This window comes from Macrotis lagotis, chromosome 1, assembly GCF_037893015.1.
Source record: "Macrotis lagotis isolate mMagLag1 chromosome 1, bilby.v1.9.chrom.fasta, whole genome shotgun sequence".
In the NCBI taxonomy this organism is placed as follows: Eukaryota; Metazoa; Chordata; class Mammalia; order Peramelemorphia; family Peramelidae; genus Macrotis; species Macrotis lagotis.
The window spans coordinates 49,441,325-49,468,336 of record NC_133658.1 but is presented as its reverse complement, the minus strand read 5'-3'; the positions used below and the strand labels follow the sequence as shown (position 1 = coordinate 49,468,336).

At 37.9% G+C, this 27,012-nt stretch overlaps 1 protein-coding gene across 1 annotated transcript in view; it reads left to right on the top strand.

Annotated features, from left to right (window-relative positions):
* The window catches only part of SNTB2 (syntrophin beta 2), a 127,409-nt gene extending 101,502 nt beyond the window's left edge, over positions 1 to 25,907 (top strand). Inside the window, exons 4-7 of the mRNA XM_074200518.1 lie at positions 2,341 to 2,483; positions 12,183 to 12,379; positions 14,801 to 14,985; positions 25,709 to 25,907. Coding sequence (XP_074056619.1) covers positions 2,341 to 2,483; positions 12,183 to 12,379; positions 14,801 to 14,985; positions 25,709 to 25,801 — 618 coding nt within the window. The 3' untranslated portion in view covers positions 25,802 to 25,907. The remainder of the gene's footprint in view (positions 1 to 2,340; positions 2,484 to 12,182; positions 12,380 to 14,800; positions 14,986 to 25,708) is intronic.
* Positions 25,908 to 27,012: the final 1,105 nt, after the last annotated feature.

Genomic DNA, 27,012 nt, shown 5'->3' with positions numbered 1-27,012 from the left:
CATCTCTAGGGGATGTTTTTATTGGACATTTTTGGGTCCTTCCTCTTGTAACAGGAACACAACTCTTAGCAACTGAATTCTCTTTCTCATGTTGGGTTTCCTTCCTATCATTAGTCCAACTACTGATTCTTCTTGTGATTCCTTTCATCTGTGCAGTCTCTCTCTTTAGCTTATATTGTTTCATTCATATCTTGTGGGTATAAGTAGTCTCCAATGTAAAATTGTATTAATGAATGGTTCAATAAAATGCTTATGACATGCTTTCAATGTGCAAAGCATCTACCACCCTTCCAGATCTCGACTTGAATTTCTTTCCTTCCCATTTCCCTGTTGAGTGAAATGTATTTCTGATCCCAGTTCTATGTTGTGTATGTCTGTGTCAAGTGTCACCTGTGATTTTCTTCTCTGAGTTTGTATTGATTTACACTTGCATATCTTATTTGTGATATAATTTTTCTAATCTTTCCCTTATAGATTCATTTTCCGCTTCCTTTACCTTCTTTTTGTTTTAAGATCATCATGATATAATGACCATTCCCAGACCTCGACTCTAATTAGGAGATGTTAGAGGGGACCCGTGTATCAACTCCTTGTGTTAAAATGCAAGCAGTTTGGCCTAATTTAGCTTTATGATTGCCCGTTCCTGTTTGTCATTTATCTTGACTATCGTGTTTGCACTTCAAAGTTTCTATACAGCTCTTGTCTTTTCTTTAGATATACTTATAGAAGTCCTTGATTTCAATAAAGGTACATTTTTTTTTTATCCCCCTGTAGATTATATTCAGCTTTTTTCATTTATTCTTGGTTATAACTCTATACCTCTGACTCTTTGAATATAATATCCTAAACTTTCTGCTTCTTTATTATTAGTAGCTTCTTTTTCTTAATTGACATTTTTTATTTTTCCAAATACATGATATGAAAGCTTTTCAACATTCATCCACATGCAAATGCATGTTTTTAAATTACATGATTTCCTTCCACCCTCTCTTCCTACTCCCTTTGGTGAAGAGTCAGGCGAATATTGTACAAACATATTTGTATTTAGCATGTTTTTACAGATTAATCATTTTCAGTATGAGGAATTAGGATTAAGGAAAAAAGAAAGAAAACCATAAGATGGGTCAAGGAATATAATGAGGTTACAGAAGTCAAGAAAATTGAAGAAATGACAATTTAGAGAGTTAAGACAATGAGTTCCATTTTGTATATTGAGTTTAAAGCCTCTTTATGATATCCAGCTACAGATATACCAATTTAACTTTTCTTATATATTCTGCTATTAATAGTTATTATAGTCTCCTGCTGAGAAGGTGAGAACCTGAATAGTAAAATTAGCAGAGGATCAGTGAATTGGATCTTAGCAATCATTTTGTCCAATCCTTTTATTTTACAGATGAAGAAATTGAGACCCAAGAGATTTTAAGTTTTTTACCCAAGATCACCCTAGTAATATATGGCAAAGTTGGGACTTCTGAATCCTAATCTAGTACTCTTTTTCTTTGTATGCTGAACTTTTCCTGCATGGTTTCCTTACTATTTATTCTTTGACCTTTGATAAGGATAAATTTCTTAATATACAGGGTTATGACATTTTTAAAGCTCTTCAAAAATAATGACACCACATGTGAGTGAATATATAATAATTTTTTAGCTGATAAAGGAACATTATCTTCCCAGAATGTACTTTGGAACCCTTTGCAGAAGTTCAGATTATAGGTTTCTTTAATGATGGGGTTTTGTGTATCTGTTGGTATAGAAAATACTCTGTCTCGTCCTCAAACATTCCAGTATTAGTACTGGATTACCACACTTTAGTGAAGGGCTACTGTGTATGAAATTCTTAGGAGAAACAGGAAACAGTATTCCATTTCACAAAATACTTTGTGGAAATCACAGATTTTAGGGCCAAGGAAAAGGAATGACCATCAAATCATGGTGGAGATTGACAGCTTTATGGTATTCCCTCTTCCCAATTTTCTTTACACCTTCAGGTTTCTTTTTTCTTTTTTTTTTTAATTTTTCAAGGCAATGGGGTTAAGTGGCTTGCCCAAGACCACATGGCTAGGTAATTATTAAGTGTCTGAAGTTGGATTTGAACTCAGGTCCTCCTGACTCCAAGGCTGGTGCTCTATTCACTGTGCCACCTAGCCGCCCCCCCCATGCCACCTAGCCACCCCCAGGTTTCTTTTTAAGATAGGTTTGTTTTTTTCCCTCTGATCTTTTTTTTTAATTAAAAAAAAATTTCCCATAGGACTATTTACCAGTAATATAAGCCATATAGGCTGTTCCTCTTTCTCTATTTTACCACTTAACAATCCATTTATCTTGCTGTTTTAGGCAAAACTAGATGGTGGAAGGCAGCAATGGAGACCCATCCTCATGGCTGTGACTGAAAAGGATTTACTGCTCTATGATTATATGCCTTGGACCAGGGATGCCTGGGCATCCCCTTGTCATAGCTACCCTCTCATTGCTACCCGGTAAGATACCTGCATGATGAATTTTAGTGCCATCCTTGCCTTTTAAAGTAACTGGTCTGGCAGTTTTAAACAAAAGTTTGACTCTTTACCTCTATCAATCATATTACGGAGCCTGTTTCAGGCAATGCACTTCTGTCTTTCCTGGCATTTTTAGGGTGAAATAAACTTCTGCCTAATCTTGAAGGGATCCACTATTCATTAAATTTTTAAGAACAACTGTACTTTTTTTTTTAGGGTTTTTTTTTGTAAAGCAAATGGGGTTAAGTGGCTTGCCCAAGGCCACACAGCTAGGTAATTATTAAGTGTCTGACACCGGATTTGAACCCAGGCGCTCCTGACTCCAGGGACATTGCTTTATCCACTGTGCCACCTAGCCGCCCCAACAACTTTACTTTTAAGAATTGTCTGAGTCACCTAGATGAATGAATGAAGTGATCATTATTTTATTTTCTGTGACTGGAAAACCACTGAAATTTTGATAGACATCAGGTTGAATGATGAAAGCACAAGATAAACATTGGCTTCATTGTGAGTAAAAACCAACAAGGGAGCGGCTAGGTGTCGCAGTGGATAGAGCACTGGCCTTGGAGTCAGGAGGACCTGAGTTCAAATCCGACCTCAGATACTTAATAATTACCTAGCTGTGTGGCCTTGAGCAAGCCACTTAACCCCATTTGCCTTGAAAAATCTAAAGTAAATAAATAAATAAAGTAAACCAACAAGATGTTCTGGGAGATGAAGCCTTGAGAATTGTGAGATCCAAAATCCCCCAGCCTACAATAAACAAAATTGAGACAGAACTCTGATACAGATAGCTAGATAGATAGATAGATATCTCTATACAGATCCATATATCTATATAGATATATAGATCTATATATCAGTCTATTAAAGGGTCCATGGTCTCCTCTGATGAAGTGTACCTCAGACTGTCTTCACAATCTCAGATGCCCCTTTTCTCTAGGGTCTTAGTATCATAGTACTTAATATCTTGATGAAATTAGACAGGCACCCTGTCTCCCCTCATCCCCACAGTAGAAACATGGAGGGGAGAGGGGAGAGAACCCTGGTAAAGGAGGAAGGACCAGACCCCAGGGGCTAAGGGAACCAGAAGCAGGTCAGCAAAATCCAAAGGCTAAAAGAAGGTGCCACTGTTCTACTGCATTAATAGAAATAAAGAGTGTAGAATTAGAGGTGTTTTAACATGAAAAGGAGGGAAAGAATTAGAAGGAGGGCAGGATAGTTTTCTTCAGATATTTTAAGATAGAAGAATAACTACAAATGTTCTTTGTCTCAGATGGCAGAACTACAGTTAGAAAAACTTAAGAACTGGCTAAAATGAGAATGGGCTACCTCTTTATGTGATTAAATTCCCAATTTCTGTAAACGTTTTTCTTGACTTGAATTTATTTATTTATTTGTTTGTTTGTTTATTTATTTGCTTATTTATTTATTTATTTAGCAAGGCAATGGGGTTAAGTGATTTGCCCAAGGCCACACAGCTAGGTAATTATTAAATGTCTAAGGTCAAATTTGAACTCAGGTCCTCCTGACTCTAGGGCTGGTGCTTTATCCACTGTGCCACCTAGCTCCCCCTAAATGTTTTCCTTGATTAGGTATGGGTGACCTTTATGGTCCTTTCCAAGACAAATTCTAAATTGGTGAAACATGTACTAACCTCCGAAATTAATGTATTTTTGATAATATCAACCAGTCACCAAACATTTATTAAGTATCTACTGTGACCTAGGTACTCTGTCAAGCATTGGAAATATAAAAAGACAAAGGCAATTAATGCTCTCATGGAGCTCCCAGTCTAATGTAATGGGAGTCAACAAACACATGTACAAATAAGCTATACACAGAATTAATAGGAATTAATAAGAGAGGGAAGGTGGTTAAAATTAAGAGGGGTTGAGAAAGGCTTCCTGTTAGAGTGAGGGGTTTTAATTGGAAGATATAGGAAGCCATTAATTTAGCACAGTCCCCCTCACCCAAATCCAGTTCCCTCCCTGATGTCATGATCCTCTTTGAGAACAAAGGGCAGATTTTGGCTTTGGTTAACATAACAAGGAAAAACAGGGATGGAGATCCTCTAAGTTAGCTCCCTATGATTAAGCAAGTAAACTTACAATCTTTAATTCACAGCTCTGGGGCCTGGTAAACAGAATTTATAATCACTACCTGTATGGAAACATAATAAATTGATAAATATTGAGTGGAATAAAGAAGGTGTCCAATTAATCACTTATCATAGAACTGCTGGTTTTTTATTGCATTCTTCTTTAAAATAAAAAAATTCAATTTTATTTTCAGATCCCCATTCTCACTATCTCACCTTCTTCTCCCCTCATTGAGAAAGCAAGTAAAACCCTTAGAGACATGTTTAGTCAAGCAAAACAAATTCCTGTATTGACCCATGTCCACAAAAAGAAAACGTGCCTTACTTTGCACTGCATCCATCACTTCTCTGTCTGGAGCTGGGTAGCATGTTTTATCATGAGCCCTATAGAATTTTGGTTGGTTATTTAATTTCAAAGCTTTTTGCCACTGCAATACTGTTGTTATTGTATAAATTGTTCTCTTGGTTCTGTTCATTTCATTTTATTTACATAAGTTCATACAGTTTTCTCAGGTTTTTCTGAAACCAGTCCCTTCATCATTCCTTACTGCACAATAGTATTACATCACATTGCTTGCTCAGTCATTCTTTCCCCAATAGGTTGGATGCTTACTCTGTTTCCAATTCTTTGCCACCACAAAAAGAGCTGATAAAATACATAGGATATTTTCTCCTTTTTCTTTTATCATTTTTAGACATAGATCAATATTTTGTAATGTTTCCAAACTAAAGGTTACATACAGTTTAACAGCTTGGGGAGCACAATTTAAAAATTTCTTTCCCAAATTGCTGGATCAGTTCACAACTCCATCACCAGCAAATTAATGTGCCTATTTTTCCCACAGACCCTCCAGCATTTGTAATTTTTTTTTTGTCAGCTTTGCCATTCTGATAGGTGTGAGTTGGTTCCTTGGGATTATTTTAATTTAAATTTCTCTAATGGCTTATGATTTCCAGAAATTTTTCCTATGACTATTAATAGCTTTTATTTCTTCCTCTGAAAACTGCCTGTTGGGGTGGCTAGGTGGTGCAGTGGATAAAGCACCAGCCCTGGAGTCAGGAGTACCTGGGTTCAAATCTGGTCTCAGACACTTAGTAATTACCTAGCTGTGTGGCCTTGGGCAAGCTACTTAACTCCATTTGCCTTGCAAAAACCTAAACAAACAAACAAAACTGCCTGTTTATGTTCTTTGACCATTTGTTGATTAAAGAATGAATGCTAAAGTTTCTTAAATGATAATATTCAAATATGGCTAAACTAGAATATATATATCCACTTGTTGCTATGTCTCAGGTATACTTGTTAATCCAACTTTATTAAAAGTCAAACCCTCTCTAAAATAATTTGGTAGATAGACGTGCTCAATGTCATTGTTTTGAGAGATTTATCCTAAGGTACAGATGGAGGAGGGAGGGTTAGAAGCTCATAGAGATTTGGGATGGTTTTATATGAAATGAAAAGGACAAACTGAAGAATAAGTATTGAGTGTTTGGTCACTTTGTGCAGAATCTTTTTATTTTGAATTTTTTTTTGCAAGGCATTGGGGTTAATTGACTTGCCCAAGGTCATACAGCTAGGAATTATTAAGTGTTTGATTCCGGATTTGAACTCAGATACTCCTGACTCCAAGACCAGTGCTCTCTCCATCCAGTGCACCACCTAGCTGCCCCTAGAACCTTTTTAGAATAGCAGAGCCTCTCAATGGCAAAATTTGGTTGGAGTATAGCTTTTGAGGTTGGCACCATTATTTATAAAGCAAGATGCATACATTGTGCATGCAAGAGGAGTTGCCAGGAACTCAGCTTGTACAAAGAATGTGCATGCCTCAGACAAATGAGATCCCTCCTTCATTTACTATTCTCCTGCTACCTAAGACTTGTCGCCTGACACATGGGGGCTATTTCTATAGGGAATAGTTAATCATTAATGAATTCCTGTGCTTCTTCTTTGAAAGATATATTACCTTCTGACCAAATCCCATAAAGCCTTCCAGAAACCCGGTACAGTAATTATAATTCTTTAGGGAAATGAATGAAAGCAGTAACCCAAACATACTAGACTTCTGTATTGAAGTAGTGTCTTAATTGTGTATACATTGCTAGACTAGATTTTATTTGCAAGTTTAAGAGTAAATGTGGAAGTATGCCTGTTCTCTAAGGGGGGCTAAAACCTGTCTCAGGTAAACTAAAGAATCATCTAAAGCAGTAAGCATTCTGAAAATCTTGTTGCTAATAAACAGAACCAGAAGGAGGAAATGGAGACATTTCATAGAATGGGCATGAGATAAAAGAACAATTCTTGCTGTATTTTGAAGTACTTTAATTCTCCCCCTTTGGGAGAGGGGATTTGGGGAGCCACCTTGAGGGTCAGGAATGAGGGACTGTAGTTTATTTCTGAAGCCCTCATGACTCAGTATAAGTATATAACACAATATAGGCAACCAGAAAATTTGATGTGAGCCAGTGAACTTTCTTAAATTATTAAATATCATCAAAGTCAGTAAATTCTGCTCATTTTGAAACTTGTTGCAGTACAGGTAGATTGATTTCATAGATATGGCCTATTTTGACATTTTCATTATCAATAAGCCTCTAACATGGCTATATGGATCATTGAACCAAAGATTTAAGTTATAATGTAGAAAAGCAAGAAGACATGGGTTCAGAGCCCCTCATGTGATACTAACTGTGACCTTGGGCAAGCTAACATTTCTGAGCCTCGGTCTTCTCATCTGTAAAATGGAGATATTAATACTTGCAGTACCTACCGCCAGTGTATTGTTGTGATACTCAAATAAAAGGATGTATGTAAAATGTTATGTAAAACTTCAACATGCTACATGCATTTCTGTTCTTATTATGTTCTCTATCCCTATCATTCACTTAAGGAAGAAATGTAAAGGAGAGCTATATTCTTGAGTCAAGAATAGGGATAGTAGATGACCTGGGAAAGAGACATCATGATGACCCTTGAAAGAAGGGCTAGAAAATGAAAATCCATGACTTGTTTGAGGGTGGTCAAAGTTTCTGGGATCTATAGCAGAAGAAAGAGAAGGCTTTGAAATTTGCAATGCACTCATTCTCCTTTTTCCAATACTTTGGGACAGTATCTAATGTATGATAAGATGATTAGAAAGCAGGCAGCATTAAGGGTATAAATAAGGAAGGAAAAAAAATGACCTTACCAGTCCACAAAATACATTGTCTTTCCCTGCCTCATCAAACATTGACTAGTTTGAGAAGATAGATGATCCTCTTTTGTGATATATCCGAGGTATTGCTACTTACATTGTATTATATGTGGAAGATCTGTGAACACAGGTTGTCTGTTTTCTGTTTTTTTTTTTTAAGCTGATATTTTAGCCTGAGAAATTATACAAAACTTAAAAGTAAAAAAAGAAATCTTCTTTTATAAGCAGTTCCTGAGAATCAAGTCAAATGGACAGTGGAACCAGGAAAACAGACACACCAATTTTATAAGGGCTGGAGATGACTTGCTCTGTAGGCTCAAGATGTGGGTTTTGTAGGTTTTTCCTCCAAGCTTTGGTTGGGGGGAGTAAAACAATATATAGCCATTTTACAACATGGAAACCCAGAGAAGTTTTGCTTCTGTTTTTCTGTGGTTGCAGGCTCTCTTCACACCTAATCCTCAGCTAGTGTGTCTATTCCCTTGGAAGGTGTAGCTTTGTCAGTGGCCGATAACCAGTTGCTGTTCAGCAAGAGTCTTACAGATGGGTTGAATTAAATTCCTTATGCCAAACATTCCACAATTGAATCTGTAGGAAAAACTTCTCCCAGACTCACTATTTTTTAATATCTGATTTGGGATTAGAGTCTAGCTGAATATGGTAGAATATATCCAGTTATTCTTCCAACCTCTGGATTCTATCTCGATCACCCACACAAGCTCAAACAATACTTAATTTAGCTCTTGCTGAGTTGATTTATGTCTAGATGACATAGTTGTCTTCGAATAAATCAGAAGAATTTTTTTCCCTCTCTTAGCTAAAGCAACTGGTAGAGGAAGCAGCTAGAGGAAGCTGCTTTTTTACATTGGGTCAAGTACCCGAACCAACACTAACTCTAGCTACACAGGGAGTTGAACTTTGCATTCATCTTTGCCCTTCTAGCATCTTGCTTATTTTACTATAGGAAGGAAAGAAAGAGCAGGTGGAGACCACATATTATACACAGTCCAAGATCATTTTTCCCATTCAATCTGTAATTCTTTTATGAAGTTATGACCTGCATTTTTTCCTTCCTTTCAGAAACCTATTTCCTAACAAGATTTTTTAATAGAATCCAGTCTGGAAAAAATGTTGGCATCTTAAATTCAATATATTTTGGCCTTTCATCTGGCTCCAGTCTACATTTCCAAGAGTAGCCCATTATTCCCTTCTATATACACTAATCTAACTGGCTTGTTTCTGTTCTCTCAACTTGGGGTTCTATCTCCTGCCTTTGTACTTTTGCATAAACTGTCCTCAATTCCTGAAATGCACTCTGGGATCATCTTCAAAGTTCAGTGCTAGTGCCTTCTCTCATCCTTCTCAAATTCTTTTCTGTATACTTTTTTGACCCAGCAGCATGACTCCTAGGATTGAGATCACAGGAAAAGGACCCATATATACTGAAATATTTGTCATGCCCCTTTTTGTGTTAGCAAAGCCCTTGTGCTCAAAGAGAACCACCAAAATGGCATCACAATATTGGGATCAATGTAAGTGTGGCCAAGTGGGGTGGGCCAAACGAATATGATTTTGGAGGGTTCTACTTGAGGTTGAGCACAAACAGCCTTGAATGAATATTTGAGGTGGAGATATCTCTATATATGCACGTCTCATGGTTTATTTGGACTTTGAGTGACTGAGCATAGGGGATGCCCTTCTACTAGGGAATGGCCGCACAATTTATGGTGTATGGTTGTGATGGAATACTATTGTGCTCTAAGAAATGACAAAAGCGATACTTTCAGAAAACCCTGGGAGGACTTGTATGAATTGATGCAAAGTGAAGTAAGTGTAAATTGGTGCAAAGTGAATTAAGAAGTAGGAGAGCAATTTATACACCAGCATCAATATTTTAATAAAGATAATCAGCTTTGAAAGCCTTGTAACTGATCGATACCATGACCTACCACCACTGTAGAGGTGCTTATCAGGAAACATGCTATCCATCAGAGCTGATAGACTCGGGATGCAGATTGATGCATATCTTATTTTCTTTCTCTTTTTCTGGTCATGGCTAATGCTTGATTTTGTTTTGCTTAGCTAAACATATTTTATAATGGATTTGGTTTTTCTTGTCTTCTTAAGGGGAGTGAAAAAGAGAGAATTTGAAACAGAAAGTAAAATAAAATTGACTTTGAAAAAAATTATCATGAGTATAATTAATTATTTGCATATTGTTTCCCCCCCGGATTATGAAAGTTGCTTATAGGAGGATGATTTTTCAATGTCTTTGAATTTCTGAAGCCAGGGCAGTGCAGCTAAGTGGTGCCATGGATAGAGTATCTGAACTGAAGTCAGGAAGATTCATCTTTTTGAGTTCAAATCTGACCCTCAGACATTTACCATCTGTGTGACCCTGGACAATTACTTACCTCAGTTTCCTCATCTGTAAAATGAGCTGGAGAAGCAAATGACAAGCCACTCTAGTATCTTTGTCAAGAAAACCTTAAATAGGACATAACTGAAAAAGACAACTGAACAATTCCCAGAGCCTGCCCAGTCTGTCTTTTATGAGTAATAGGAATTTTAAACATGCATGTTGGATTAGAGGTAGTATAAAATACTTTTAAAATAATACTGTTTCAATGGGGCGGCTAGGTGGCGTAATGGATAAAGCACTGGGCTTGGTGTCAGGAGTACCTGGGTTCAAATCCGGTCTCAGACACTTAATAATTACCTAGCTGTATGGCCTTGGGCAAGTCACTTAACCCTATTTGCCTTGCAAAAACCAAAATAAACAAATAAATAAGCAAATAAATAAATAAATGAGCAGATGAATGAATAAATAAATAAATGAATAAAATAAAATAATAGTTTCAGTAGGGAAGGCATAGTGAAAACTGACTAGATTCAAGGGCTTTCCTGAAATGAAAAGCTCAATGATCTGGGTGAAAAGAGCATTTCTTGTGGGGGGTGGGGGTGGGTTTAACATGTGTAGTCCATTCTTGGTTTTCATTGGGGGTATTTTTTTAATATATTGTATTAGTACTCAGTACTTGACAAGTTCTTGCACATTTTTCTCTCCAACAAATATTTTCCTATCATAAATTCTAAATGGTACATATTTTGGGATTTTTGTTATTGAAATTCTCTTCTTGCCTCAGGCTTTATTTCTGTGTTTTGACCAGAGCAGGCAACATGAAAAGATTTGAGATTTTGTACTGGTAGGGCTTCTCACTGTGATTATTTTCTATTTTACTTCCGTTTCCATTCTTTGTTTTATTTGCCTCAACTCCCAACAGGGATCATTCCTTCTCCAAATTATCTCCTAGTTATATCCTCTGGTGGCATTGAATTCTCAATGCAAAATAAACTTGAATGCACTATTTGTAAATTTTCAAAAAAGACAAATTGAGTCCTGGTTGGATGATTTGAGTGTGAAACATCCATGATATATAATATATGTGTTAAGGACACAAATTCCTTATCCCAATTTAAGGTAGGAAAGAACTTTGATCCCTCCTTGCTAATGTCCTTTACAAGTTCTGACATAATCAATTATGACAAATGTATTGTTAATTGGTGAGCATGAAATTCAGTTGGAGCACAAAAAACTCATTCTTCAGACACTATGAGAAATTTTTCACCTTAAGAAATAATAAATCATTTTTTCTCATTGTAAGTAATATAACTCCCATAGGACTAAATAAAGACATGGATATCTCAGTAACCGGTATTTTTTTCCCCAATATAGACTCTGGGACAGAAGGATCTTGAATCATTTGGGACCCTTCTCTCAAAACACTTTTCAAAGGTCCTTCCTTCTCTCCCTTCCATTTATTTTCATTTACAGAGAATTTTAGAGGAGAGATGGACTCAATTCCTCACCCTGAATGAAGCCATAGGGCAGTAGAATGGATAGAGAACTGGAGGGATGCTTTAGAGCCAGCTGAGCCATCCCTCTCATTTCCACATAAAGAAACTGAGGCCCATGGTCTCAAGGCTAGGAAGTATCATGAGTAGGATTTGAACACAAGTTCTCTGACTCAATTTCCACTGTTTTTTTTTTTTTTTAATTTCACTGTACCATACTCCCTCTATTGGAGTTATCAAACTCTGGGAAGGAAAGAAGGAAGGCAGAGAGGGTAAAGGCTTAGCTATTGAAGCTGACCATGTTTCCACCATTATCTTTTCTCATACTCTGTTCTATCAGCCAGACCAAACTTTCTAGTTGTTTTTTTTTCTGCCTTGTTTTATCCAAATTCTTCTCTACCCTCTTTCCCACCCATGTGAATCTCATCCATCCTTCAAGCTCTTGTTTGTGTAGCCCTCATTGCAGTGTCTAATCCCATACTGGCTCATGTGCTCCTTTTTGATGCTCACCAGGACTGTGTTCTCTGCCCCCAGGTTGGTACACTCGGGCTCGGGATGCAGGTCGCCATCTCTTGGATCTGACCTTACCTTTGCCACCAGGACAGGCTCGCGACAGGGTATTGAGATGCACATGTTCAGGGTTGAGACACATCGGGATTTGTCGACTTGGACCCGGGTTATTGTACAAGGTTGCCATGCCGCAGCCGAATTGATCAAGGAAGTCTCATTAGGTACCACTCATGTTTCATTTCCAATAGTCATTCAGTAGATATTAGTATGCTTTCCCTCTTTCACTTGAGCTAATGTCATTGTCTACAGTGTGTGCAGAAATATGTTCTTCATTAGTACTTGAAACTGTCAGCATCTTGGCAGCTTGAGGAGGTGATATTGGAAATAAACATGTAAATAAAATTGCCTATAGAGTTGCTTCTCCAAGCTCCATAGATACCTGCATGCATACCCATGGGTAAATATTTATTATAAAACTTTATATTAATATTTTATTTATGTGCCATCATTAATTACCCTTACAATCTTTACTGGGTTACTTTACTGAACATTGAAATTCATTTATCCCTGGGTGGAGGATTTTTTAATATAAATGTTGTATAGGAATCTTTAAAATGGTACCATCTGCCAAGCCAGATGGCTGTGGGGACATAAAGAATTCAGAATGTCAGATTTTTAAAAAAGGAACTCTTCAATCTAGTACTCACTAAAAAAATATTCCAATGAGCTTTCAAGGGTTCTTTGAGGAGAAAAGTCACGAGGATCTGGCTTAAGCTCCCCCTAGTGGTTAAGTTCAAAGAAAGAAAGTTTTACTTTAAAAATGATTTATGTTTGTGTGAAGGTCTATGTTTATTAAATACTTGCTATGTACAAAACATCAAGATAAGTGCCATGGATACAGATTTAAAAATCAAGATAGTAGTGGACTGACCACATTCATCATGGGGGAAATGAAACACATAAGGGTTCATCTGCAAGGGAAATACAAGGCTCTAGGGGTCCTAAGGGTGCAGCTGTAGATAAAACATTGAAAGGGATTTCATTTCAATAAGTACTTCGTTTATAATTTCCTTATGCCAGATGTTTTCTTAGGCCTAATGTCAATAGTGTAGACTGCTAAAATGACCCACACAGACATACCCATGTAAATGCTATGTAGGTGACCTATGGATAAAGTAGCCTAGCAGTACAGTGAAAAAGGTGCTTCCCTGTACTTGGAATCTAGAGATTTAATTTCCATCCTCAGCTTTGTTATTTACCAACTACCAACTCTTTTTCTCCCCCTGTGATTCATTTGGTGATCTCTTGGATCCTGGTGGATTCCATTCTTTGTAGATTATTATCAAATCTGCTTATTCTGTCCTAAATTCTCTGCTGACCTCCAGTATCACAGATCCAACTGGATATTCTGTTGACATCTTTTACTAAGCATTTCCAGAATTCAACTCATTTTTCCCCCTAGACCTTTTCCTACTTTCTTATTCCCTTTTCTATCACTAAAGGGCAGCACCATTCCAGTTTCCTGGATTTACAATCAGGGGAGTAGTCCTAGATTCCTTACTACCTCTCCCTGCCCCTCCAATATCCAAAGTGTTGGATTTCACTTTGAAACATCTCTTGAATATTCCCCCTTCTCTCTTTTGACACTGCCATCTCTCTAATACAGACCCTCATCTGCTCACACCTGGATTATTGCAATAATCTATTGGGGATTCAGGAGGAGGATGTCTGCCTGCCTCATTTCTTCCTCCTCAATCCATCTTCCATTCAACCATCTCTCTCTCTCTCTCTCTCTCTCTCTCTCTCTCTCTCTCTCTCTGTGACCTCCTTGCTGTTCTTCACACAAAATACTCCATTCCTCAACTCTGCAGTTTTTCAATGGCTTCTTTCCATCATGCATGCTTTGCTCTCTCTCCTCATTTCCACTTCTTGACTTCATTAAATCCTAACTAAAGTCCTGCCTTCCATAGGAAAATTTTCCAACCCTTCTCATTTCTGGAGCCCTCCTTCTGTATCCTATGGTTAGTTTACTGTATGTATTTGTTTTCATAATATCTCCTATATTATATTGTAAGCTGCTTGAGGGAAGAGACTGTCTTTTGCCTTTCTTTGTATGTTCAGTGTTTACTACAGTGGTTTATATAGCATAGTAGACACTTAGAAAATGTTTGTGGATTGACTAACATATCAAGGACCTCTCCTCTTTCATAGACCAGCAAAAGCTGCCTTCTTCCACACGTCTTTGCCTGTGATTTTAACTCCATATCTCTATTCTGTTATCCTATTGCACTGTCATTCATTTTGATGTATATATTTACTTTCATTTTTTATTTCATATTTATATCAGGTTTCCCAAGTTATAGTATTAATTCCTTGAGGCCGTGGACTGCTAGCACTTGTTTAATGTTTAATAATTTTGAATTGACTCATATGTCAAGGAGAATATGGAGGTCTCTTTTCGTATCACTAGAGAAGTCAGTGCCCAAAATGAGGCCTCCATGGGTAGATCTCAAGTAAGCAGTGATTCACTGAGGTTTGAGAATATGTCAGCCTTCTCACTCCAGATCAGAAGAATTTTCCAGCATTTGATAGTACAACATATAAAACCTCCTAATGGTGCTTTTATACCTATTTTTATACAGGTTGCATAATGAATGGCCAAGAAGTAAGACTCACGGTGCATTATGAGAATGGGTTCACGATTTCCAGAGAAGGAGGCGGTCCTGGTAGTGTGTTATATCGATACCCCTTTGAAAAATTAAAAATGTCTGCTGATGATGGTATCAGAAATCTATACCTGGATTTTGGTGGCCCTGAGGGAGAACTGGTAAGCAGGATTGGGAAAATTATGTTTAAAAGTTCTAAAATCTTGAAGAAAATAGTGAAGATAAGGTGGGCATAATGTGAGTCTAGATGACCAGATGTCAAATTATATTATGAAGTATTAATCACAAAAAACTATCTAGAACTGATTTAATAAAAAATGAGCAGCTAGGTGGTGCAGTGGATAGAACCCTGGACTTGAAATTAGGAAGACTCTTGTCCATGAATTCAAATCTGACCTCAGACCCTTACTAACTGTGAGTGAGTGACAGGCTCAGTGCAATGAGATTTCCACTTCTAGAAAAACGCCATGCCACCATCATCAGTGCCTATACTCCCACCATGATGAATTTTAAGAAAAATTTTATGAAGACTTAGAGACATTTGTCATTAATGTACCAAAAAAGGACAAGCTTAATAATAATAATTCTGAGTGACTTTAATGCTAGAATAGACTCATTACCAGACATGGCAGGGAGTTCTTGGGAAGAATGGAGTTGGAAACAGCAACAGCAATTGCTTCTGCTGAAGACTTGTGCATCTCATGACCTTCTCATCACAAACACTGTCTTCCTTTTACCTAGAAGCAATAAAACTAACCCTCTTAGCACAAGGAGAAGAGACAAACAGGATGACAGAGTGAAAAAGGCAATGTGTGGTGCACAGTGTTGGACTGATCACAAGTACTCATCTTCCCCAATAAATATTCACATTCAACCAAAGCAGAGGCTCCAAAGCAAAATGACTACTAGAAGAATTAACATCAAGAGATTAGAATGTCTCTCTGAGTGGGGATGGTTTGTTGCTAAATAGGAGGGAAAACTGAGCCAACACAGAAGGAATGGGCAACTTTCAGAGATCTGGTAAACAATGTATTTGTTCATCTGCGCCAGAACACTCTCAAACACCAAGACTGGTTTGATGAAAATGATGAGGAATACAGAAGCTACTAAATGAAAAAATGATAGTTCATCCATTTCTAAGAAGGCATCATTTAATTCCATTAAAAGAAAAGTCCAAGCAAAGTTTAGAGAGATACAGGATTATTGGCTTAGTAAGAAGGCAGATGAAATTCAATTTTATGTAGACAGTAATAAATCAAAAATGCTTTTATGATGCCCTGAAAGCTATTTAGGTCTAAAGGTATATGGTACATCTCAGCTACTCTGTGCTGATGGATCTACAATGATTAATGATAGGGACTTAATCCTTGAGAGATGGGCTGAATACTTACATAGTGTTCTTAACAGACCATCATCATTCAGTGCAGAAGCCATTGACACTTTACCTCAAGTTGAAGTCAATCAGGCCCTAGCTGAAGTTCCAACTGATGAAGAGGTTCTGAATGCCATTAGGCTCCTTTCATGTGGCAAAGCACCTGGTGATGATTCTATTCCAGCTGAGATCTACAAGATGAGGGTCCAATGCTCACCCGAAAACTGACTGAAAGTTTCCAAATTATATGGAATGAATTCAAAGATGCCTCCATTGTCCATCTCTACAAAGATAAAGGATTAGATTGTCCTGTGACAATCACAAGGTATTTCTCTTTTAGTCTGGTAAGATTCTTGCCAGAGTCCTTCTCAATAGATTGATCTTTCACCCAAAGTTGGTCACCTTCCTGTAAACCAGTGTGGCTTCAGAAAGGGTCAAGGAACATTTGATATGGTGTTTGCTACCTGACACCTCCAGGAAAAATGCCAGAAACAGAACAGAAGTCTGTACAACATTTGTAGATCTGACCAAGGCCTTTGATACCATTAGTCACAAGGGTTTATGGAAAATTATGTCAAAATGTGGTTATTTATCAGTATTGTAACTCTGTTCTATGAGGGCATGCATGCCTGGGTTCTGGATAGTGGATAATGCTTTTGAGATGTCCCAGAGTAAATCAATGGAGTAAAATACAGCTGTGGTCTTGCTCCCATACTTTTAGCATGATGTTTTCAGATATGTTATCAAATGTCTTCAATGACCTCAAGGTCAACTACCACACTGATGGCAAATTCTTCAACTGGAAAAAGCTACAAGCCAAGACCAAAGTTGAATGAGTTAGTGCATGATCTTCTGTTTGCAGATGGTTGTGCCTTCAGTTCAGCCTCTGAAGCTGAGATGCAACAAAGTATGGGTCGATTCTCTGCTGATTGTGCCCATTTTGGTCTAACAATTAGCACCAAGAAAACCCAAGTGCTCCAAAGGCCAGCACCACACCATCCATATGGGGGACCATCAGTTACAGCAAATGGAGAAATTTTGAGTACTATGTATAAATTCACTTACCTTGGCAGTGTTCTTCCCTGGAGGTACACATTGACAGTGAGGTTGACACTCGCATTGCCAGAGCTAGTTCAGGATTTGGGAGACTCCAAAAGAAAGAAGGTCTACAAGAGCCATTGTGTTGACCTCATTGCTCTATGCCTGTGGAACCTGGTCAGGAAACTGAATCATTTCCATTTAAATTGTCTCAGGAAGATTCTGAAGATCACCTGGCAGAATAAAATATGGGACACTGAGGTCCTTTCTTGAGCTAAACTGCCTAGCATTCCAACATTACTTCAGAGAGTGCAAGTATGATAGACTGGACACATTGTTAAAATATCAGATGTATGCTTGCCCAAAAAACTATTTTAAGGAGAACTCAAACAGGGCAAGCACTCACAAGGGGGTTAGAAGCAGTGAGACAGAGACACCCTGAAGGTTTCATTGAAGAACTTTAAAACTGATTGTATAATTTGAGAGACACTGGCACAGGACCACCCAGCATGGCATGCCCTCATCATTGAAGGGGCTGCACTCTATGAGGAAGGCAGAATGGAAGCAGCTCAAAGGAAACATGACATGTAAGTTTAGAGTATAGACTATTTGTCCCAACTTGTGGTAGAGCATTACAAGCTCTTATTGGTCTGGTCAGTCCCAGTTGGACAAACTGTAATTTGTCTCAAACATTGTGATGTCATTTTGGTCTTCTTCAATGATGAAGGACAAGAACCAACCAGCTGTGTGTCCCTTGGCAAGTCATTTAACCCTGTTTCTTCTTACCTCAGCTTTAAAATGAATTGGAGAAGAAAATGGCAAACCACTCCAGGGTCTTTGCCAAGAAATCCTCAAAGGAGGGAAGGAGAATCAGACATGACAAAATAAAACAATAACAAAAAGAAAAATAGCTCAGTTGAAGAGGATAAGCAAGACTCTATAACCTACTGTAAAGGATGATCCTAGATTCAGTAAAGCACAGAACAAACTAAGGATGGAGATGAGAGGAAGGATTTCTTATTTAGTAAGAATTGTTGGGAAAAAATGAAAAACATTTCAAGAAATTTGGTTCAAGGGGGCAATCTTAAACTTTATAGTACAATAAACTTTGCCATCTTAGTATAAAAGATCATATATTAAGGGCAACTAGGTGTTACAGTGGATAGACCACCAGCCTTGGAATCAGGAGGACCTTAGTTCAAATTCGACCTCAGCTACTTGACATTTGTTAATTGTGTGTCCTTGCCATCGCCAGTTGTCCTGATCCATATCTGGCCACTGGACCAAGATGGCTCCAGAAGAGAAAGTGAGGCTTGTGACTTAGCATAGCGCCCCATCACTCAAATTCAATTCACGTGCTTGTCATAGCATCACTTCCTGATGGTTATAGTTCTCTTTGAGAATGAAGGACAAACATCATAAAAGGTCACGTTACTCTAAAAGGCTAAAACTTAGGGGCAGCTAGGTGGCACAGTGGATAGAGCACCAGTCCCGGAGTCAGGAGCACCTGAGTTCAAATATGGCCTCAGACACTTTATAATTGCCTAACTGTGTGACCTTGGGCAAGTTACTCTTAACTCCATTGCCTTAAATAAATAAAAAAACTAAAAAAAAAGATGCAGTTTAAAAGGCCAAAGCAATTCTTGTTTGTTTCTTTTTATAATTCTTGACAAAGGGGAAAATTCTTTACCTTAGAGTTAATAAAAGCTAAAATAGTTTTAGTTTCATAAAATTAAGCAACTTTTGCATAAACAAAATCAATATCATCATCTGTCTGTGATAGGTAGAATATCCAAACTATATAGGAAATTGACACAAATATATAAGACTTACTAGCCATTCTTCAGTTAGCCAGTTCATCAATAAGCATTTATAATATATTACATTTATTACTTTGATAGGTAAGTAATCAAAAGATGGAAACAGTTTACAATGTCATGAAAATTGCTTAAATTACTGAAAACAATTCATATATTTTAAAATGGCAAAGATAATAAAATAGAATAATAGCTGAGATTTTTAGAACTAGGGGTTCCTGTATCTACTCTAGAAAACAGTCATGCAATACAAGCCACTTACCTGTTCATCTCCTTTGATCCAATGAATTTCTTACTGGGCCAATCCTCCAAGGAGGACAAAGAAAGAATGCCTTTCATAGAAGCACTTTCTGTGGCAGTACAACACTTACAACAAAGTATGTTAATGAAATGCTATTAACTTCACCCAGAGTAGGCAAATGGAGTCTTTCATCTTCCATTGGATTCATGATTTATCACTGAATTGAACACCAACCTTGTTTTCCTCCATAAAGTTGTTTTCATTTTATAAATTGTTCTCTTAGCTCTGAGGTCTTCACTCTGCAACAGTTAATTGGGTATCCCACTTTGCTCAGAAACTGTCCAGTTCATTATTTATTATGGCATTTTCGTTCCACTCATATACATAATTTGTTTAGTCATTTTCTATGGGCATCCATTCCTTTAGTTTCTGATTTGAGGCCACCAGAAAAAGAACTTCTACAAATATTTTTGAACATATAGATTAATTTCCTCTTTCCTCTTCTTCGTATATACTGCAGTGTATACTGTAGTGGTTATGGTAGCTCTGGGTCAAACTATTCATAATTTAGTAACTTTGGGGTCATAGTTCCAAACTGATTTGCAATATGGGTGGACCAATTACTCTGAACCACCACCCACAGAACACAATAAATGTGCCCATTTTCTCTGAACCATTCTTTGTCACCTTTACTTTTTTGTTACCTTTGCCAGTCTAATGAGTATGGACTGGAACCTCAAAGTTGCTTCAATTTGTGTTTCTCTATTAATGATTTGGAGTATTTTACACAAAGCTATTTATATTTTGGATGACTTCCTTTGAGAACTGTCTCTTCCTATCTTTTGATTATCTATTAGGGATGGCTCTTTTATAAATTAATTACATATTTATTTTGGAAATGAGACCTTTCTCAAAGAAACTTGCTGCAAAGATTCCCTTCCCCTCAATTTGCTAAATTTTGCAGCACTGTTTTTTTGTTGTGAAAAACCTTTTTGATTTTACATAATCACAATTGTCCATTTTAGCTTCTATCTTTGGAGATAAGCTGAAACCTACCAAGGTAAACTGAAATGGCCAATATATTTTAAATGTCCATTTCAGTTTTACCTTCCTCTTTTCTAATTTTTCTTATGTTCTTGTTTATGTATTTGATTACCTATGCTTGTCAGTGGAAGTTAAAATAAATTTTACTTCAAAAAAGTAAAAAGAAACAAGTTTTTGACAAAAGTTTTCTACTGAATACTTATGCCTGTGGCCCTTTAACAAAAAAATTATACTATAGCTGGTGCTAATATTGTCAATCTGTTAAGAGGGGCAGTTGAGATTTAGTAATTTAGTTGCTAAGGTAACTCTGCTTTGAATGAAAATAGTTCGAGGGCTATGCCCACACAGCGTGACATGATTTCTCACGTGCCTTCTGTCTGTGGATGGATAAGGAAACAGAGACATTTTCCCTTGGAGGAACAAAATGGAAGTTGGAGGACTCCAAAGCCACTTGGAGTTAGATGTTTCAGAAGTAAATGCACAGCCTTGTTCACAGACCATCAGCTGGTTCTTCATGGCAAAATTGAGGCGAAGCAGTGAATCCTTGAACTCCAAGGGGAACAGAAGGCTAGGCACTGTTTGTGACTTTATTGCTGTAGCGAGCTCCCTAAGGAGGAAGCTCACTCTGCCATGTAGGCCAGGAACCGCCTTGAACCCTGAGAGCTAATGTTAATTAACCACCCAGAGTCAAAAGGCCTGTATGTATCACAAGTGGGCCTTGATCTTGGGTCTTCCAGGGCTCAAGTCGAATTCTGCCTACTATTCTACAGTTCTTCTATAGGGATAAACTTCCTATTGAGATTATATTTTGAAGGGCTCTGGTAGCTAAACCAATAAATGGACATTCTAGCCCACAATTAGTAGGAACCTGATGCAGTTTATTGATTAGGGAAGTGACATGGTTTTGGGATTTAGGGAAAATTCCATTGTTTGATATGAATTGCAGTAATGAGAGATGAGGCAGGAAGATTGATTAGGAGGCTGTTAGCAGCCATCTCTGTGGAAAAATCTTGAACTAAGGTGACAGCTATTTGAATAGAAAGAAGAGTTAAAATAGAAGAATGTTGTGGAGGCAGATCCAGCAAGATGTGACAACTGCCTGGATAAGTGGGGTGAGAGAAAGAGGAATGAATAATGGCAAATTGGGCAATTGGACAGATGGTGAGACCTTGAAGAAAATTAGGGAGGTTTGGAAGAAGAGAGGAAAGTTTGAGAGGAAAGATAAGTTCAGTTTTGGACATGCTGAGCTTGAGATCCCTCCGGAACATCCATTTTGAAATAGTGAACAGGTAACTGATGATGTGATAACAACCTCTAAATTTGGGAGAGAGAGTAAGGTTATATGTGTGTGAGAGAAGAGGTGATAATTTGCAATACAGATGATCACTAAGTCCACAACGATAATAAAGGTATTAGAGGGGCAGCTAGGTGGTGCAGTGGATAGAACACCAGCCCTGGAGTCAGGAGTACCTGGGTTCAAATCCGGGCTCAGACACTTAATAATTACCTAGCTGTGTGGCCTTGGGCAAGCCACTTAACCCCATTTGCCTTACAAAAACCTAAAAAAAAAAAAGGTATTAGGGAAGAGGTAGAGACTGAATATAGAGAACACCCTCAACTGAAGAGCATTATATGAATGATGAGCCAGCAAAAAAGACCTTGGGAAGCCCAGAGAGGAGAGAGCAATCAATAGTATCACATGTACAAACTGTGTTGGGAAGGTCAAGGCCTAAGAAAACACTATCATACTTGACAACTGAGGAATCATTGGTGACTGGAGAAAGCCATTTCAGTTGAGTGATGAAGTTTGAAGCATATTGCAAAGATTTGAGGAATCAGCAAAAGGATAAGAAGTGGGATGAACGTATGGACAGCTTTTTCAAGGAATTTATATCAGGAAGAGGGGAGGGATGTAGAATGAAGGACTAAAAGGATAGAGTCTAGTGATTTACAAAGACTTGCTATGTTTGAATGCAATAGGAAAGGAACCAGTAGATAGGAAGAGGTAGAAGAGGATGGAGAATGCAAGTTGATAGAGAAGACAGGAAGAGATAAAATCAAGGCATGGCCTTAGAAAGGGAAAGGTAGCCTCTTTGTCAGAAACTAAGGAAGAAGAAAGGTTGTAATTATAGAGATTCAGTATGTATCAGGTCATAAAAATATTCCCCATTTCCAATGAAACTGTACATGTTATCAGTTCTTATTGTACAAAAATATTCTTTGTAATTGTAAATTATAATTTACTTAGTCATTCCCCAATCAACAGGCACACACCACGAGTAGTGTTAACTATAAAAAGAGCGGTTATAAATTTTTTTGTACATATCTGCCCTCCAAGAAAAAGGGGCGGCTAGGTGGTGCAATGGGTAGAACACTAGCCCTTGAGTCAGGAGTACCTGAGTTCAAATCCGGCCTCAGACACTTAATAATTACCTAGCTGTGTGGCCGTGGGCAAGCCACTTAACCCCACTGCCTTGCAAAAAAAAAACAAAACAAAACCTTAAAAAAAAGACAAAAAAAGGGGGAAAAAACTTTATTTTCATTTAAATTTTCTATGGTTCCTAAGTAAACTAAAGGTCAAGACTAGAGTAGTTTCTGATCCAAGCATTCTGGAGAGCTATATGGAACTATGCCCAAAGATCAGTAAAACTGATCATACCCTTTGACCCAGAAATTTCAGTATTAGACCTTTATCCAGAAGAAATCATAAAAAATGAGGAAAGTCCCACATGTTCCAAAATATTCATCACAGCTCTTTTTGTAGTGGCAAAGAATTGGAAATTGAGGGAATGTCCATCAATTGGAGAATGGTTGAACAAATTATGGTATATGAATGTTATGGAATATTATTGTTTTATAAGAAACCATAAATTGTCAACTCTAGAGAAGTATGGAATGAATTACAGGATCTGATGCTGAGTGAAGGGAGCAGAACCAAGAGAACATTCTACACATTAACAACATTGTGAGCTGATCAACCTTGAAGAATGCAGCTCCTCTCAGCAGTTCTGAGAGTTAGCACAACCTTAGAAGACCAACTATGGACATTGCTATCCCCATCCAGAGGAAGAAAAACAAAACAAACCAGAAAACCTTCTGAATCTGATGAATACTACATTCACTTTTTAAAAATGTATTTCTTTTCTAACTCATGATTTTCTCTTTTTCTTAATATACCAATTCCTCATACCAAAAATGACTAATCTGTAAACATATTTAACACAAATGTCTATATACAATATTCACCTGACTGTTCATTGCTGAGGGGAAGGAGGTGGGAAGGAAGGGTGGAAGGAAATTATATAACTTAAAAATAAGCATATTCATATGAATAAATGTTGAAAAACTCCCATAACTATCTGGAAAAATAGAATATCAATTTTTTAAAAAAAGTAATTTCAGAAATTTCAGGGTATTTCTTACTTTTTTATGTATAGTAAAAATCATCTGTCCCCCCATTTATCCCAAAAATTAAAAAGTGGAAACCCTGATTAGATAAAATCAGATATTAACCTATTCCATCATTGGGGCCATCTTTATCTAAATCAAATTCCATATCAGCAAAAAATATTCAGCTAGGTGGCACAGTGGATAGAGCACTGGCCCTGTAGTCAGGAGAACCTGAGTTCAAATCTGGCCTCAGACACTTAATAATTACCTAGCTGTGTGGCCTTGGGCAAGCCACTTAACCCCATTTGCCTTGCAAAAACCTAAAAAAAAAAAATATTCAGCAAATGTTTGTCAAGCAAGGCATTGTGGTAGGTACTGGGAATAGAAAAATGAGAAAGGGCAGTCTTTGTCCCAAACAGCTCTCTCTGTTGAGAGAATATCTTACATACACACAAACACACACACACACACACACACACACACACACACACACACACACACAAACACAGGTAAATAAAGTTTGAAATAGTGTGATGAGAGTGAAAGGGCATTTTAAGAAAGAAGATTTTGAGGAGAGAGGGGACACTTTTCTTTCTTTTTTTTCTTTCATTGCAGATTTTATTTGAGTTTTACAATTTTTCCCCCCATGGGAAATTACTTTCCTCCCCCCACCCCATCCCCATAGAAAGCAATGTCAGTCTTTACTTTGTTTCCATGTTGTACATTGATCCAAATTGAGTGTAATGAGAAAGAAATCATATCCTTAAGGAAGAAACAAAAAGTATAAGAGATAACAAGATCATACAATAAGGTATCTGGTTTTTTTTCTAAATTAAAGGAAATAGTCCTTGAACTTTATTCAACACTTTATCTGGATACAGATGGTATTCTCCATTGCATACAGCCCCAAATTGTTCCTGATTGTTGCACTCATGGAATGAGCAAGTCCATCAAGGTTGATCATCACCCCCATGTTGTTGTTAGGGTGTACAGTTCTGTTCATCTCACTCAGCATCAGGTCATGCAAATCCCTCCAGGCTTCCCTGAATTCCCGTCCCTCCTGGTTTCTAATAGAACAATAGTGTTCCATGACATAGATATACCACAGTTTGCTAAGCCATTCCCCAATTGAAGGACATTTACTTGATTTCCAATTCTTTGCCACCACAAACAGGACTGCTATAAATATTTTTGTTCATGTGATGTTTTTACCCTTTTTTCATCATCTCTTCAGGGTATAGACCCAGTAGTGGTATTGCTGGATCAAAAGGTATACACATTTTTATAGCCCTTTGGGTGTAGTTCCAAATTTCTCTCCAGAAAGGCTAGATGAGGTCACAGCTCCATCAACAATGTAATAGTGTCCCAGATTTCCCACAACCTTTCCAACAATGATCATTATCCTTTCTGGTCATATTGGCCAGTCTGAGAGGTGTGAGGTGGTACCTCATAGAAGCTTTAATTTGCATTTCTCTAATAAGTAATAATTTAGAGCAATTTTTCATATGGCTATGGATTGCTTTGATCTCCTCATCTGTAAATTGCCTTTGCATATCCTTTGACAATTTGTCAATTGGGGCATGGCTTGTGTTTTTGAAAATTTGACTCAGTTCTCCATATATTTTAGAAATGAGTCCTTTGTCACAATCATTAGTTGTAACGATTGTTTCCCAATTTACTACATTTGTTTTGATTTTGGTTACAGTGGTTTTATCTGTGAAAAAGCTTTTTAATTTAATCGAAATCATCTAGTTTGTTTTTGGTGATGTTCTCTGTTTCTTCCTTAGTCATAAACTGGTCCAAGAGGGGACACTTTTCCAAGGGCCTTTGAGCTAACCACTGATGAGAGGCGGGGCTCTTGAGTAGCTGGTGGAGATGGGAGTGAGGAATGCCTTCCCACAGGGCTGACTCTAAATAGCTTGTGTAAAATATTGTGCTTCCTCTGCCCAGAGTACTGACCCATTCTTGTGCTTTCCCCACAGACCTTGGATCTGCATTCCTGCCCCAAGCCAATTGTTTTTGTGCTGCACACCTTCCTGTCAGCCAAAGTCACGCGCATGGGCCTGCTGGTGTGAGCCCAAGGCCACCAAGCTCTGAGCATCACAAGGAGGGCTTCCGCCTCAGAAGAAAATAATAAAAGCACAAAAGAAAGCTGCTTCTTTTGCTCTCTCCTACAGCATCAGTGCCTTGACAAGGACCTGCAGTCACTGCTGACCCAAAACCAAGATCAGAGAACCTCCCGTGATGATGAGCCACCCACCACATGCAGGAATTTCTGTGTTCTCCCTGAGGCCTCTCCCTAGTTAGGGAGAGAGAGGCATGACTTCCATGACTGTAGAATGAGGAGCTATTTTCTGTTTATTCTCTGTGTTCATCATCTGTGTTTGTCTTTCTTCTTCCATGATAGGGTGGGGCCATGGTTCTACTTTGCAAATAGGAGCAAATGATGGAGAGACATTTCCTTTGTTCTTGAGTTCCATGGGCTTGATTTGTTGCCTGGGCTAGCACCCAACATCTGTGCTTGCCAGCTCTCCCCACTCTGTACTTGCAAGCAGGTTGTGGGCCACTTTAGGGGCTCTGAAGCTTTGGCAGAAGTTTGCCATCACCTCTTTTCATGTGAAACCTCCATTGCGAGCTCCCCATGGTGGGGGTGTCTCCTCTCTCTGTCATGATGCTGTTGCTGTGTCCCCACCACTGTCATCGTCATCCAATTTACCGAGTTTTATCACTCAAAAGTGTTTACTTTATAGCATAAAACCTGTGAAATGTCGATTTAGTTCACCATATATTTTTAAGCCTTTTTTTAAATTTAAGGCAATGGGGTTAAGTGACTTGCCCAAGGTCACAAAGCTAGGCAATTATTAAGTATTTGAGAATGGATTTGAACTCAGGTCCTCCTGTCTCCAGGGCCAGGGCTCTATCCACTGCGTCACCTAGCTGCCCCCACCATATATTTTCAACTAGCACCTAGCAGAAAAAATGTTGGAGACCAGGGTATTACCAGGAAATATCTACTCATTTCAGTTTTGACATGTTTGTTTTTCCTAATTAATGTTTTTAGAAGGAACCAGAGGATGTTATGGTATGAGACTGATTTTAAAAGAAGATCTTTATTTTATACAAAGCCATTTTTTAATGGCCTACCAAATGTGCCTTTGGTCAAGATGGGTCAGATGTAGTTGAATATTACAACCTCCATTAAAGAAAGGACATCCCAGTTTTAAAGATGCTTCATTAAGATGAGCTTCCATATCTGTACTTTTGGCAGGCGGAAAGCTTCTATAGA